General features: G+C 48.0%; 1 protein-coding gene across 1 annotated transcript in view; it reads left to right on the top strand.

The window, feature by feature from the left end:
- Positions 1-14838, top strand: part of LOC126534404 (probable thiopurine S-methyltransferase) — a 60746-nt gene extending 45908 nt beyond the window's left edge. Inside the window, exons 7-8 of the mRNA XM_050181689.3 lie at positions 6843-6887; positions 14650-14838. Coding sequence (XP_050037646.2) covers positions 6843-6887; positions 14650-14771 — 167 coding nt within the window. The 3' untranslated portion in view covers positions 14772-14838. The remainder of the gene's footprint in view (positions 1-6842; positions 6888-14649) is intronic.
- Positions 14839-15551: the final 713 nt, after the last annotated feature.

The following is a 15551-nucleotide window of genomic DNA, read 5'->3' as shown; positions in this document are numbered from 1 at the left end:
GGCGTGCTGTTATGGATCCTCACTTGGGAACAAAATGGCAAAGCACAGGCACGTAGAAAAGAAGAGAAAGCTGACGTAACATTTGTGGTTTCTATTTCTTTTCAAGGTCCCCGCGTTTTTAGTGTTAGTTTCTTACGCGTGAAACGTAGAAATACTTTCGCTAGGTAATCGTTGAACCGATCCGAAGTTTACAAATCTGTTACCCTGCCACACAGACATATCGCAGTTCTGTAAACTTAATCTGTTTGAGCACCTGAAGACAGCAAATTTGATATATCAGTTTAAAAGTTACGTCCATTTGTTAGAATGCTTACGAAGGTATTGAAAAAGCTTTGCTCACAAGTTAGTGGTACATGGGTAAGAGCAGCGTATACACATCACTTTCTTTACTTTAGATAGCTTAATAAGCACAGTTTACAAAGTTGTGATACCTTTTTTTCTTCTTCGTTGTGTTCTAAGCTTCATGATTGCATTTATTTTTTATTTTCGACATTCAACAACAGTATAAAAAAGACGCCAGAAAACCTTCTCGCGGCCATTCGGTAGACTTTCATTTCTGTCCAATGCAATAAACTTAGTCAAACTTGGTGCAGTGGTTGCCAAGCAAAGCTATTTCTTTCTTCCAGTGTATTCAGATGGGAACTGCTGAGGGTAACGCTTCCCCGTAAACCTGATCGATGCATGCGGGAGAATTTTTCACAATCTCCAGAAGTTGACGCAGCGTGTGGGAAAGGTCTACGCGACAGGCAGCGTTCACAGTAGATGCTCGAAATTGCGTACAGGTCGATTGTAGTACAACGAAGGGATTCAAGACAATCAGTAATGTGTATATTTCTGCCTTAGCGTTAACGAGCACATTTGGGTGCCTTTGGCACCGTTACTTTTAGGGCACAATCTTGGTCCGAAGTGGGCGAAGGGTCAATGCAGCGCAACGCCATGAAAATGCCGATGTTAAACGAAGCGTTTAAACGGGTCGTTCTATTTCCTCTGAGCTTTTGCTTCTGCTTTTTTTCTTTTTTATCGTTTTTTTTTGCATTTTTTATTTGCTTTACTATTGTCAGAGGAGGTGAAGTGGGTGCAGTGTGTGCTGCAATAAGCTACCATGTTTGGCGCGGATGTAATTTTGGTACTTTTATTTTTTATTTACCTTATTACAAACGATGTTATCAGCGCATATAACTCTTCCGCACTTCAGGTACGGTGCATGCAAGCTTTCGTCTATAGTGACAAAAAGAACGCAGAAAAAAAAACATGATCACATGATGAACTGCAGAGTCAGCAAAAAGTTGGAATGATAGAAGCCATATCTCGAGCAGACGTGCTTTGTTGTCGACGCTGTGCTGCACCAATTTTCTTTGGAATTGTGATATCCACACACAATTTTCTCGCGTCTACAAATACTTCATCTATGCTTTATATTTTTCTCCGTAACTTCATGTCGTTATGGGGAGAAAAGGGTTTATATACAATATTATGGCACTTTCAGCGACTGGCGCTACGACAACAAAGATGGCAGTCCGGCGCACAGCTCACTTTCTTTCTCGTCCTTTTTACAACTTCGTCCTCCGCAGGACAGGTGACTCACAACATTACCCTTCGAAACCGGAAGCGCCCATTTGGTGTTATAGAAAAATGTCGGCAAGAAAAAGAGTCACTGCACATAATGTTAATCATTGTCTGGCACATGACAGGGCTACAGGTGGACGACGTGCCAAATGTCGGTGCGCTATTAATCTGATAGGGACGAAGACAATGGAGAAATTTGGCACGTTATGTACGGGAACAGCAGCTTTTCAGAAAGCCCGACAAGGCGCTCTGGGGACAAAAGGAGGACAAGCGACCCAGGGGTAAAGTCGGAGATCCTGTGATGGCTATTGTAGCGAGATTGTTGCTAGATCTGCGAGCCACTGAATCCAGCGCGGGAAACCTCGGCATGATCGGCACGGGTAATAGCCTCTCGAGCATACTCCGTAGTAGGGGGGCATGCTGAGGAAGGCACCGACATGTTCGTGGGCAACGCAGAATTTGAACCGAATAAGAGAAAGAAATTCGAATAATCGTCGGTCTTATGTCTTGGCTTGTTATACGCGAATATCACAAAAGGCAGTGCAGTATACCAGCCCTATTGGTCGGTGGACACATACATTGCCAGCACGTCGGCAATCGTTCTGTCCAGTCGCTCCGTCAAGCCATTCTTGCGTAGATGGCAAACCGTGGTCAGTTTATGTTGCATCGACTAAGAGCGTAGAATATCCTCGATCAGCTTCAAAGGAACTGTCTGCCCCAGTCGGTTAGTGTTGCCGAGGTTCCGTGTGTTGGAGAATGACGTTATGGAGTAAGAAGTCTGCAACGTCGGTCACGCTTTTGGTGGGAAGTCCACGGGTGACCTCGAAACGCGTCGCATAGTCTGTAGCAACAGCTGCCCATCTGTTTCCTGAGACAGACAGGGGAAGCGGGCCAAGTAAGTCGAGGCCTACGTGATCAGACGGCTCATGTGGAACATCGAGAGGCAGAATATAGCCGTCAGGCAAGAGTGGCGCGTTCTTCTGGCGTTGACAAAGGTCACAAGAGGCTACGTAACGACGCACCGAGAGGGCATCCTGCGAAGAACGGGCGTTGGAAAGTTGGTAACCGTAAGAACTTTTGCAGGAGTTAAGTAGAAGACGGGCGTTGCGAAATAGCTGCAGAGTAGCGAGTAGTCCTTGTAGATGATTCAGAAATGTGGGCGAAAAAACGACAACGTAATGGTAGCATAGGCAAGTGGGCCACTTGAAGCCGCGAAGGAGGCAGTTTGTTATTCCTTTGAATGTTGCTGATGCATTATACAACCCAAACAGCATGAATTTAAACCGGTACAGCCCATTGTGTGTAACCAAGGCGGCCGTTTCGCGAACCTGCTCGTCAACGGTGATTCGCCAATAGCCAGACCGCACATCTAAACAAGAAAAGTACCCTGCGTCATGGAGAGAATCGAGTGCTTCGTGTATTGGCCGCAAAGGGTAGGCATCCTTCTTTCTGATGTAGCCAAGGTGCCGATAGTCGATACAGAACTGCCGGGTGTTGTATCGACAATGTTATAAAACAATGCCCGCGCATAACTTGAACACCATTAGCACGAAGAATATATACATAGTTTAGCTACCACAATATTCTGCAGGGCAACGCGTCTCAATTGGAAAAATAATATCTATATTTTCACCTCTATAAGCCTCCGCTGAAGATCAGCAATCCCTAGTACTTCAATCGGCTTGCAACGATTATCTTGTCTATTCTAGCGAGCTGAGGACTACTTTGCAAGACATGATAAAGATAATTGTATCCAATATCTTACTTTCTGAGAGAATAACAAAGGTTGTTCGTTGCAATATAACTGCTTCACAGAAATTAATGAGCTAAAGTTAACAGGAGCTGTCCGCGTCACACCCTCAGGGCAACGGCTCCCTTATAGTAGTTGGAAAATGCGACTTCGCATGGAAAGGCGGGAAACGCTTCTGTATAGCCGTCTACGTTGACGTCATGACATTCTCGTGGTATCGAGCACATCACAAGGTTATATGCAAACACAGCTTGATTAAAGGCTGTACCAGCTCCTAACAATGCGACAAAGTTTTGAGTGCACACAAGACTATGCGCCTCATATCTGCGAGACTGTAGCCTTCTGCTATTGCAACAGCCAATCATGCCATAACCTCGACGGCTGCGCTCTTGGAGCATTTATGTGGTCGTTGTCTGAAAAAAAGGTAGAAATAATTTAAAGAGAACATGAACTGAAAACAGAAAAACTTTTGAGTAGACATATTATTTTCTTACATGAAAATTGAGAGACATTTCCGAGACGCGATGCCAGTCTCTTCTGTGTGACGAAGTTAGTGTGAATAAAATGGTGCTAATTGCGAAATATATTGCGTGCGTCGTTGTTATAGCTCTGCTAAAGGACTCGACGTTCTTGCGCCTACCGAAACAGTGTACCGATTGTCAAACGATTGAGGCAGTTACTTTGAGGAGTTCGAAGATAGTCTTCGTTATTTATTGCCTTTTGACGTTCTACGTTTTCATTTGGTGCAAATTTTTACATAACGCGTGTTTATTTGTATTGTAAAGACAGAGATACGGCTTGTCTAATTTCTTATAGACTTTCATGGATCGCTCCAGTTACCATTATTTCGTCAGCTTCGTAGTTTGATGAGTACAGGTAGAACTTAAAGAGGTGCACGTGCTCGAACCAATTTGGCAAAATTCATTTCTATTCAAAATGTACCGCGATTCACAGCTCGTCGTGATGATATTTTAGCTCTTGAAACGGATTTAAATTGAATACGTTTTTAACGCTAAAGCGTTTATTGGCTATATTGGCGAAAGCGCGCACCCATCTGGCGTGCGCAAAAGGCGTCCGAAAAAGCCGTGTCTGGAAAGGACGTGACCTCTCCCACCGGAAGTGACGCCGGCACCAACACCTGCCACAGCAATAATCGGCGCACGCGCTCCACTGAGCCGCAGCAACCACCTGCAGGCCTGGCTCTTACCATACATGGTGCAGGGTGTGATGTACAGTCAACCGCAAAAGTTTACGGGACGCAGGATCAGCCAAGAAGATGAATTCTCGCGAAGCGTGGTCACACAGCCCCGAAATAAATGTTCCAGCGTGTAGTAGTAGCCTTTGCCACCTACACAGTGGTTCATTAAATACGAAGTGTCATGCCTTAACAGTACAGGAATTGACATCTGAAGGGGAAATCGCATCCCGTAAATTTTTGCTGTTGACTGTACGTCTCCACCTGATACACGCATCAGAAGGCCACGATAGTACCTCTGTACCCCGACGCAAGTACGCCGTCACCGGAATGGGAAGAGGATGACGACACCGAAGGCAGTTAAATGACATCACCCATGGAAGAGAATAAAGGAAACCGAGGGACCAAATTTTCATTAGTCATATCATAAGAAGCCAACAAAGACACCACAGCATAGGGGAAAGTACATGCACTTAATAATTGATTTAAACAAATGTTGAATTATGGAAATGAAAGTGGATGAAAAACAACTGACAGCAGGTGGGATACGAGCCTATGCCGTCGCATTACTGGGGCGATGCTCTTACCAATTCAATTACCGCGGCGCCGTTTTCGCATGCAATTTATGGGGTGTCTATGTTTATCTACTAGAATTAACCATGGGAGTGTTAGCCAGCGCCAGCACTCACACTCCTTTGTTTGTTGGCTTCTTATGATATGATTATCAAACATTGGGCTCCTCGGTTTCCTTCCTTCTCGTTCATTATGTAGCAAGGGTCTCGAATCCGGCAGCATTGATGCCTTCAGGTAGCATGTGTGTGTTTATTGACTAGTAACCTTCACCCAAAAAGTTGAAGTACACTTGACGCCTGCAGCAGAAAGGATGTTCCACATCCGTTGCCAAGGTCTGTGAGTGGTGGTGCTGGCTAACACTTCCAGGGTTAGTTCTAGTAGAAAAACATAAATGCCCCATGAATTGGATGGGAAACGGTACCACGGTATCCGAATTATTATGAGCATCGCACGCGTAATGCGAAGACATGAGTTCGTTTCCAACCTGCTACGAGAACTACGGCAGGTTAGTCATATACAGCTTTCGCTGTATATGACTAACCTTCCGTAGTTTTTTTCGGAACAGAAAAAATCATTAAGTGGGCCGATCCCGATGATAGTACAGAAAGGATCTAATCTCAATTCCACGTACTCCTGCGGGCTCGGGAACCTGTAACGCGCCCTTGGTTTATTCTTCTCACACGTGGGACCCAAAGAGGTCACAGGCATACGATTAAGAACAGATGATCTTGAAAAAGAAATGTTTCGTACAAAAATTTCAAAGAGGACTTAAAGATTATCGGCGCCAACTGCGCAAACGCGCTAGTGCCACTGTTCGCGCGTTCGTTGTCGTCGTCTTCTTCCTCAGCTGGCTCCGTGGCCGCTCATCATTCCAGCGTAGAATTCACTTCTCTTCGGTAGTCGTAACTGGGAGGCTGCGTCTACGGGGCTGTGAGGCATTACCTAAGGGGGTGTGAGTCATTAAACAGCTGGGTTATCGATGGGGCGGACACGTATAGTTCCTACACCGGAAGAACAACATGCGTACGAGGAGCGCCGGAGGGAACAGCAACGAGAATGTAAACGGCGCCGGCGCGAAACGACCACCGACAAAGAACGTTCCCCCGATGCTGAACGAAAACGACAATCACGAGCCCGGGCTCCTTCGAACGGGCAACGACGCCAGACTCGCAACGCAAAAAATGACAACCATTGCACTCCGTGTAGATGGAATGGCATAGAAAGCACTTTGCTTTTAGTTTGAGAGCTTTGACTGGCGTCAGCTTTCGCTGCCATTGCATCTTCACAGAGTAGAATGGGTGTCATTTTTTCATCCATTTTCATTCCCATCTATTTACCAATGTTTTAATTCATTTAATGAGTACGAATATTTTCCCCTATGCTGCCCTTCGTGTCTTAGTTGGCTGCTTCCTTATGATACCACCGGTGGAAATAGCACCACCGTGGTGGCCGCACTGCTTCGGTGTACCCGAGACCTGTGATGCATACAGCCTCTACGAAATATAGGAAGATACGAAAAGTGGTGTCGACGCCACTTTGATTGCACCAAATAATGCACATAAATACAATTCGGCTTTTCACACTGTCACACTAGCCGGCAACACCATTTTGCAGCACCCCTTCGTAACAGCAAACTGGCCAAAAGAAACGCTTTCGTATTCTCATCTCATAGGAATGTGCTTAGGGATCCTCTACAACTTTTTTCGAACTTTAATCTAAGAGGAGGAAAGTCCATTATATATGCCATCTATTTTTCAGGTTCGCCGCGAAGCCTGGATGAGGCAACCATACGTAAACTATACGGTAAGGATGCAATATGTCCGTGAGAGCCCCTGGACATCATGCTGCTCAGTGGCTTCAGTGTTTCTTAAAATTGACTGGGAAGCGATCGTGTAATAAATACATTGTCACACCCAGGATATATGAAATCCGGAATATGTAAAGTCTGACGCATGCAAAAACTGCATGGAAGTTGTTAAGGATATTCTTGCTGACAAGCTTTTGTAAAAATTAACGCCAAATATATCTGGACTGTCGTGTGGCATCAGACGACGAAAAGCACCCGTGAACAACGTTTCGAACACCTCGAGTTGACGCGAAAATCCAGCAGGCACGATCAAAATTGTTATCGCACGCTGTTAAATTGTAATGTTTGTATACGGGCAATTAACATCGGGTTTTGCGACAAGGAACTTGAAGCGACGCAGCATGTATTCCTGTTGAAGTGTCTGTCACTGAATTTTCGAGTTTCTGTGGTTTTGTTTGTGGTAAGTGAGCGTTGGGCTAGGAATGCGGCACACAAGAGTGATCTCATTTGCAACTTCTCAATAACAGCTGCACTGTGAAAATTAATGTTTAATGAACATTTATGTTGTTTGAACCTTTATATTGTTGTACGCGAACTTTGTGTGCCCAAATATTTCAGTGCTTCGGTCCCAGATTTTTTTTTTAATGGACATAATGAGGAAAACTGCCATATCAGGGAAGAGGAGCAGCTGGCGCCACACATAGGCACCGAACCCTCTTTGAGTACAGTTACTAAAAAAACGCACAATGAGTTGCTAGATTCAGCATGTGAACGGGGCACATCAAAAAATGGCTTCTTCACATTCGTAACAGGCCACCTGGAAATAAGAACCCACTTGAAGAACCATTGTGTGTGCGAGCTCTGTTCGAGCTAAAGAAGATGGAAAGCTCGGACTATCTCTGGACGCCACACTTCACTGTTGGGTGCTTTTAAATGTCAACCGTACCACCAGTGTGTTTCTCCACGCTGTTTGTCTGTGCATATTGTGAATCAGGCTTTAGCAACAGAATTTTGACAGACCAATTCTGCTTTGCGTGGTGGGAAACTTGAATTTCGGGATTCTAACATGTCCCCTAGATATCGCTGAAAATTCGTTAGTGTGTTTAAGTAATTATTTCGTCAGTGCTTATTGCATACATGCTAACTCAGTTGTTCCAGCGCTAATGATGTGCTGCCGGAAAGTCCCGTTAATCTCTGCTCTCGTATGTAGCTGCTGAATAATAACCTGGAGCATACATTTCAGAAATGCGCAGCATTCCTGTAAACGCCTTCGTGGCTTCTTTATGGGGAAGAAAATTCACGCATAAACTCATCTGGGAGTTGTCCAAGTATGCGCAAGGATTGTGCCACTTACTCATCTCCACACAGCCTGGTGTCGTTATCAATGTTTATGGAACTTGACTCGACCTTATCCTTATTGGTCCTTATAAACCTTATCAGTCTAGATACGACCATTGTCAGCCCTTATGGGTTGTTATAAAACTTATCGGACTCGATCCGAGCCTTATCAACCCTTATCGGTCCTTATCAATCTTATCGGATTTGATCCGACCCTTATTGGTGCTTATTAACATTATCAGGATTACTTCCAATTTTATAAGCCCTAATCGCTCTTTAGCACCTTATCCATTCCCGTCGGACCATTATAAACCCTGATCAGACCCACATAACCACTCATCACTTTTTACCCACTCATTGACTGCTTATGCATCTGTATTGTGCGACGGCAAGCGCATAAGCCAAGAGATCGGTTACATTTTCGGTCGTTGAAGGAACACCCCAAAGAAAGCCACATCCCGTGACCACCAAAACGCATCGGGCGTGTGGCTGGTTTGGCAGTAAATTTTGGTAAAATTGGAATTTTCCTGTTTTCTACAATGCGACACTGCACGTGGTGGTAGACTGGTCTCTGTTTAGAAAGCACTGTAGTGAGGCGGCCGATAGCTGTGACTTTTTTGACGCCATCGCGGAGTGCGCCCAGGCGGCTACCGTTCAGTGCTCTGCCCCAGCGGACACCCCTGCCCCGGATCTCCGCCTACTCAATCTCCGTGTCTACAGGCGCTGCACCGAGCGCAGATCAATTTGGACAGGGAAGGCAGAGCACTGGACTGAATAGTGACGAGTGGACGCCTGCTGTAGAAGACAGGCCCGGCGCAGGAGGAACCAGAGCTGGGTGAGCCTGTGCCCCAGCATCAAGGACCGTTCAAGGGGTCCCCAAGCCTGGCTACTACTCAAGTCACTCACCGGCAAGAGAAGGAGCCATCAACCCGTCCTCGCTGTGGCCATCTCGCTAGGAATCAGTGAAGAGGCCCTCGCGAAACTTCTGGCGGACCGGTTCGCCCCTCCCGTGCCACAGAGTGCAGCCATCCTGCAGGTAGGACACCCCCCTGCCCAGCTGCCCACCTGTCTACACAGCCTCCACCCTGCTTGGACGTCCAGCCAGGTCGTTGCCCTCTGCCAAGAGCCACTTGCCCTGCACGAGCTCCAGGCGGCTCTGAGGTGAGGGAAACGCCGCAGCTCACCAGGAGCAGACGGTGTAACGCCACAGATTCTCCGCAACCTGGCCGACAGCGAGCAACAGCGCCTGCTTGAGTGCATCAATGAGATCTGGCAGTCAGGGCAGTTGCCAAGGGCATGGCGCACAGCCATTGTGCCACCCATCCTCAAGGTCGGAAAACCGGCTAGGGAAGTGTCATCCTATCGACCGGTCTCTCTCACCTCCGCTGCCTGCAAGGTGATGGAAGCCCTGGCCCTGGCACGACTGGACTGGGTGGCCCGTGCTCCCGGCTTCCTGGCAGACCAACAGGCGTGCTTCCGGCGGCAGCGGTGCACTGCGGACTCTATCGCTGACGTGGTGTCCACACTGGAGGACGCCAAGGCCGGCGGGGACCTCGTGATGCTCTTGCTGATCGACGTACAGAGCGCCTTCGACAGCCTCCTTCACGCAGTTATCCAGCAGGGCCTGGACCTCCTCGGAATCTGTGGCAAGCTGCGGGAGTTCCTCTCGTCGCTGCTGGACAATCGCACCCTCAGGGTACGTGTGGGTCAATCGAAGAGCACCCCCCGTCCAGGCGCTGCAGGCGTGCCACAGGGGTCAGTGGTGAGCTCCTTCCTTTTCAACCTGGCCATGGCACGGTTGTCTGCTGCCCTGCCGATCGACCCTCACTTCCCCGTGCAGTCCTCAATCTACGCGGACGACATCGCCCTATGGGTGCGGGGACCACCGCAACACATGCGCAAGGCACGTGCGGCCCTAATGAGAGCCCTGGACACTGCGGCTGCCTACTTATGCAACATCGGCCTTACCATCTCGGCCAGGAAGACCGAGGCCTTGCTGCTGCATCCCAGAGCAGTAGCCCACCGCGCAGCTGCCCCGCTGCGCTTGGAGGGTGTCCAGATGCGATGGAGCAGGGCAGTCAGCTACCTGGGGCTGTGCATTGCCCATCGGATGACCTGGCTGCCGTCTACTAATGCCCTGTGCGCCCAGACGCTTCGGGTCCCCAAGGCGATCTCACAGCTCCTTGCCCGTAGACAGGGCTGTACCACAAGGTGGGCCCTGCAGCTCTTTGAAGCTGCAGCCACTTGAAGGCTACTATATGCCCTCCCTCTTGTGGCACTGCCCCCACCCCGCTTGCGGAAACTGGAGCTGCAGCACCGGTCAGCAATACGGCTATGTCTTGGCGTTCCCCGAACCTCACAAGTGGCCGCCACTTTGGCTGAGGCAGGTGCCTGGCCCCTGTCATTACTCTTCCTGCAACAGGTCCTACGACACATTGATCGCCTACACCATGCCGCAGATGGTCTAGCACTCCTGACCCGCTTACGCTCCCGGCCAGCATCACACATGGGACGGCTGTGTGGCCTCTATAAAGAAGTCATGGGGACACGCCTGCAAACGCTGTACAGTCTCGCCCACCACATCGACCACCAATCCCAATCTCGACGGAGCTGCCAGGTGTCTCGAAGAACCGTTCCCCAACGTGTGTCCTACAGCAGATGGTAGCCTCTCTCCTCCAAGAGAGTCTTGGGGACCACCTTCACATCTTCGTCGATGGATCCGTGATACCGGAGACGGGCTCATCCACAGCAGCCTGCGTTGCACCGGCCCTACAAAAGAACAAGCTGTGCCGTCTCCCGGGACATGCAAGCTCTACCGCAGCAGAGCTAGCAGGACTCCACCTTGCTGTGCACCTACTGGCGGAGGAGCTACCAGCGACACCGGCCGCCATCTTCTGCGACTCCAAGGCGGCGCTGCTTTCTCTGCAGAACCCTGACAGTGTTAGCCTTGGGGTTGCGCTGCTCTATTCAAGACTAACGGCCCTTCAGGACGCAGGATGCTCGCTATCCCTGCATTGGCTACCGGCACACGTGGGGATCCCGGGAAATGAAGAGGCGGACACTCTTGCAAAAAGTGCCCACCACTCAAGCTTCCTCCTCAGCTCTGCTGTAACGGCCGCAGAGTTCTCGAGACACACACTGCACCGGCACATCATCGCCTGCCACCTGGACAAACGGGTATCCCTGCGCCGGCCTCCACAGCCTATTCCACAGCACGGCCTCCCACGAAGGGATGCCTTGTTGCTGCTCCGACTGTGAGTGGGCTGCTACTGGACGGCAGCCCGCCGGCACCGCCTTGGGAAAGCCACTTCGCCAGCCTGTGCCTCCTGTGGTGAACCAGAGACTCTGGAGCACCTCCTGCTGGCTTGCCCTGCTCACCTGCAGCACCGCGGCCGACTTCTGCAGGAGTTCCACCGCCTGGGGCTCCCATTTTCACGACAGGAAGATATCCTCTTCCCCTTTCGTCATCAGCTACCAGCCTTCCTAAGTGTCGTCGAGTACCTCGACTCGTCAGGGCTCTCGGCGAGACTATAGGAAATTTCTACAAAGACGGATAGCCTAACGGCCATCCCACCACCTCCTATACGGTCTACCTCCAGCCTGCTCCTTCGGTCGAACCCACGGCCCTCTGATGCTGTTGCGACGACCCTCTACCTTTCTCACTCCTACCCTCTCTCTCTTTTAATCCCACCTCCCTACCCTGTTGGCGCTGAGCCGCGCTCCCGCATGGGTTGCAGAAGACAGTGCTAGCCTTTCTTCCTTCCCCACAGAACTACTTCTGTCTTTCAACAAAGCCTTCATAAAACTTTTTTTTTACATTTGCTTTGTTGCTGCGGTAAAACACATCTACATGCATATGGTTCAGATATACTCACCTTGTGCAAGCAGGGGGGGGGGGGGTAGCCCTGGTTCTGAAAGGAAAAGTTGCCAAAACCTGGTTGAACAAAAGGGGCTGTTTCGTGCCGTAGTCGACCAACAGCCGCTTTTGTCCACATGCTGAAGCGATTGATCACTGTTTGGTAGACTGTAGGGATGCCGCGTTCATCTGGAATGTTCTCCAAAGAATACTTAAAAACGACTTAGGTATCACACAACACACAATTCGTTTCCTACCTTTGAAAGATCCCTGTGACCCACCATATGACAAGTTCATGTTACTTGACATACATAGCCTTTGGCGCCCTAGAATGTGCGACAGGCACACTGAGCCATCGCGCAGCCTTCGGTTGCTTTTTCGGGAATCTGTTGCTTATGTTCGAAGTGTGCACGCTGCACAAGAAACAGCGCGGGCTGGATGCCTTTATTGGACGCTTCCACGTGCTTGCCTGACTTCTGAATGTGTTTTAAGTGATCATAAATTTCTGTGGCACTTTGTTTTCCTTGTATTGCTCAAAATTGTGCGCTCATGTAAGAAAAAAAAGGTGGTTGTTTAGCCCAGTGTGTAAGACACTCGGCTTCTGAGCGTGGAATCGTTAGAAACTCACCCCAGCCGAAGTGTTCACTTTCGAACTTATTTTTGGTTATACATTAATTTAATTATGGCGATTAGTAATACGTGACAGACGGACGGACTGGTTTCCTTCTTGGGCAGGCATAGAAATGCTTACGCATTTAAAACTCTAAAAAACGTCCATTCGTCTCAAAAATAATATGTTTGCATATTTTTAAAGTATTGAGGTCGTTGGGACTAAATCAATCGCTAATTTTCTGGCCATCGAAAAAATTTCATTCCAGGACAGCATTTTTTTAGTTGAGCACAGCGAAAGTGGTAGACTGATTCTTTGCAGTTTTGCGTGTCTCTAATCGAAACACCTGTGCCGGCCTGGAGTTTTCTTTGGAGGGCAATTATGAGAGTGCTCTGCCATAGAATGACTGTGGTTCCGCGATACCTACGTGACAAGGCAACAACCATATAATATAGATGATCGGCCAAACAGAAAGAGAGATGTCAACTGAACGCTCTGACTAGTAAGATCAGGCGACCTCTGGAATCGTCATAGAGGCGAAAAAAAAACGAGTTTGACTTTCCTTCTTTATTTAAATTCAAACAACCAGACGGTGGCATCAAGAGGTGGTGAATAGCTGAAGGCCATGATAGAAACATATTCCGTATACCAGCTAGTAAACGATCAAGCTTCAATAATTTGGGCACAAGCAACTTCACGGCACAGAGTATTTGTGGCACTCTGAAAGTTGTTCTACGTTCTCGTCATTCGCGTACTTAGGCGGCAATATACAGAGCGCACCTTACATGAAGTGCGAGAGCGCTCGCTATCAGATAATTTATCCACATATCTGAAAAAAAAAACTTCATTGCACGGAAGTTCATGTTTGCCCGAAATGAAGGCTGTAGCGTCCAATCTAATTACAATATTTTTCTTCGTTTGTGCAAAAATAGTTTCTCTTTGAGATCAGAGCAAAAACTGGTACACGCCTGCAACTGCACGAAGCTTTAAAATAAACCCATGTGACTTTCCCAGAAGAAACTTGTCTGCCTTTGACGCAAGCATAAACAACGTCCAGCGCGAATCGTTTGGGAACGTTATACTAGAGGAGGCAATTTTGTTTGGCTGATTTTACCATGGTGTAAGATTCGCGTAGAATAAAAATTTGGCAGGCACAGCGTCTACGAAGATCATAAGCATGTCAAATGTTCTGTGCAAGTAGTCGTATTCTCACAGAAATGTTGTCTACGTTAGAACATATTCGAAGTTGCGGATTAAGAAACGTAAAACCTTTTGAGAGGCTGAGGTGGCTTCACGACATAAAATCAAGAGACAAGTACTGTCCATCAGATGAATGAACGAGAGGTCTGGTGATTGGTTATTTATGACTACCTGTGTCTGCTTGAAGTTTCCTTCTTTGCGTCGATGTCTAGCAAATCAAGAGCAGGAGTGAGTACTGATGTTCAAGAAGCTTTCACATTTTGACTGCCTTCTTTTGGCGTAAGCGTCCTCGTTTCTGAGGCAAGCCATCGCCGCGCCGTGGGTCAAAGACGGCAAGTGCCACAAAAAAATCTCACCAGATATAACCTTCGCATGAACGACTATAGCATGCCTTCCAACAAAGCAGAAGTGCACAGGATGATTGAGGCTTGAAATTGTTAACAGTTGCGGAACAAGGAATGTTTCTTGTTCCTTATTCAAGCGACAATAATTATTCAATCACTGACGATGATAACATAACTTCAGCTCATATGCTCTTTATATGACGCTTGGTTTCATTATCAAACCATACTTCAAGAGAAAGAAATGCGACCTACATGGCTACATAGTAGCTGAGTGAGTCCAGAAATGAGGTTCAGAGGAAACAAGGGGTCGTTGACGACGTTAGGGTACGGAGCAACATACAAACGATAATTTATTGCCGCGACATGTTTAGACGACAACTGATCAATGCTCTCTTCTCTCTCTGTCGCAGGAGACATTGCAAAGCTCACTTTGCTTGACAGCAGAACTAACGAGCGCCCGCGTTTCCTCGAAGGACGGGCCGCCGCGACCACATATTTGTGGCACATGACACCAGCGAACAGCTCGAAGTGATGGATCCCGTAGCAACGACAGCTGCATTATTTTCTTACGAGAAATAAAAAAATATGTTTGTTTTTAATTCTTCTTCGCGGAAGATTCTGCGTGCCTCTTGTATACCGATGTACATTACCTACCTCGCTGTGATTAGAACCATCACCGTTGATTAGTATGCACCTCGGTAAACATGCCATCGGGCATGCCATCGGCTACTGGGGCTGCGTGCGCAGCCTTGATTATTCAAAACTTCGCTATCTGCTTCCCCAGCTTTTTGTCTTATACGCTGAAATCGGTGATGTAGAACACTCCATCTGCTGATGCCCACAACTTGACGTCGAAAGAAAGCCGTTGCTTCATAACCTGCATTTCTGCGAAAGACCTTCGATACGCCAGCTTTGAAAGCGCAGGGTTCCCAGAAAGATCCGCAGCAATCAGAATGAAAGTTTACGACTGTTGATCGCCTTTCTTCGCGACACGGAGTAGATCAGCGATGCTCAGGCGGAATGATTCTTCGCCAACCATGTCAGGATATTGCTGCCTGCTTAAACATTGCCACCACCTGCCACATTCGCTTGGTGACAGTGCAGACAACGCTCACGAGCTTCATTTTAGCTGAAGCTGTGAGCTCCCAGTTAATTATAGGAGTCATGAGGGAGGTAGTGGCCGAATACTGCACCAAGGAGGCCAATTCTTGTTCTGGCGAGGGAGTGTCTTTTTGTAATAGATTTGTGGGCCTCCCTAATTTGGTTGCATCTTGAAAAGCATAGCCTCACTGGCTCTCCGCATTTTTTGCTG

Source organism: Dermacentor andersoni, chromosome 7, assembly GCF_023375885.2.
Source record: "Dermacentor andersoni chromosome 7, qqDerAnde1_hic_scaffold, whole genome shotgun sequence".
NCBI lineage: Eukaryota > Metazoa > Arthropoda > Arachnida > Ixodida > Ixodidae > Dermacentor > Dermacentor andersoni.
Note: the sequence above shows the minus strand (reverse complement) of the source record. Positions and strands in the feature narration are given on the sequence as shown.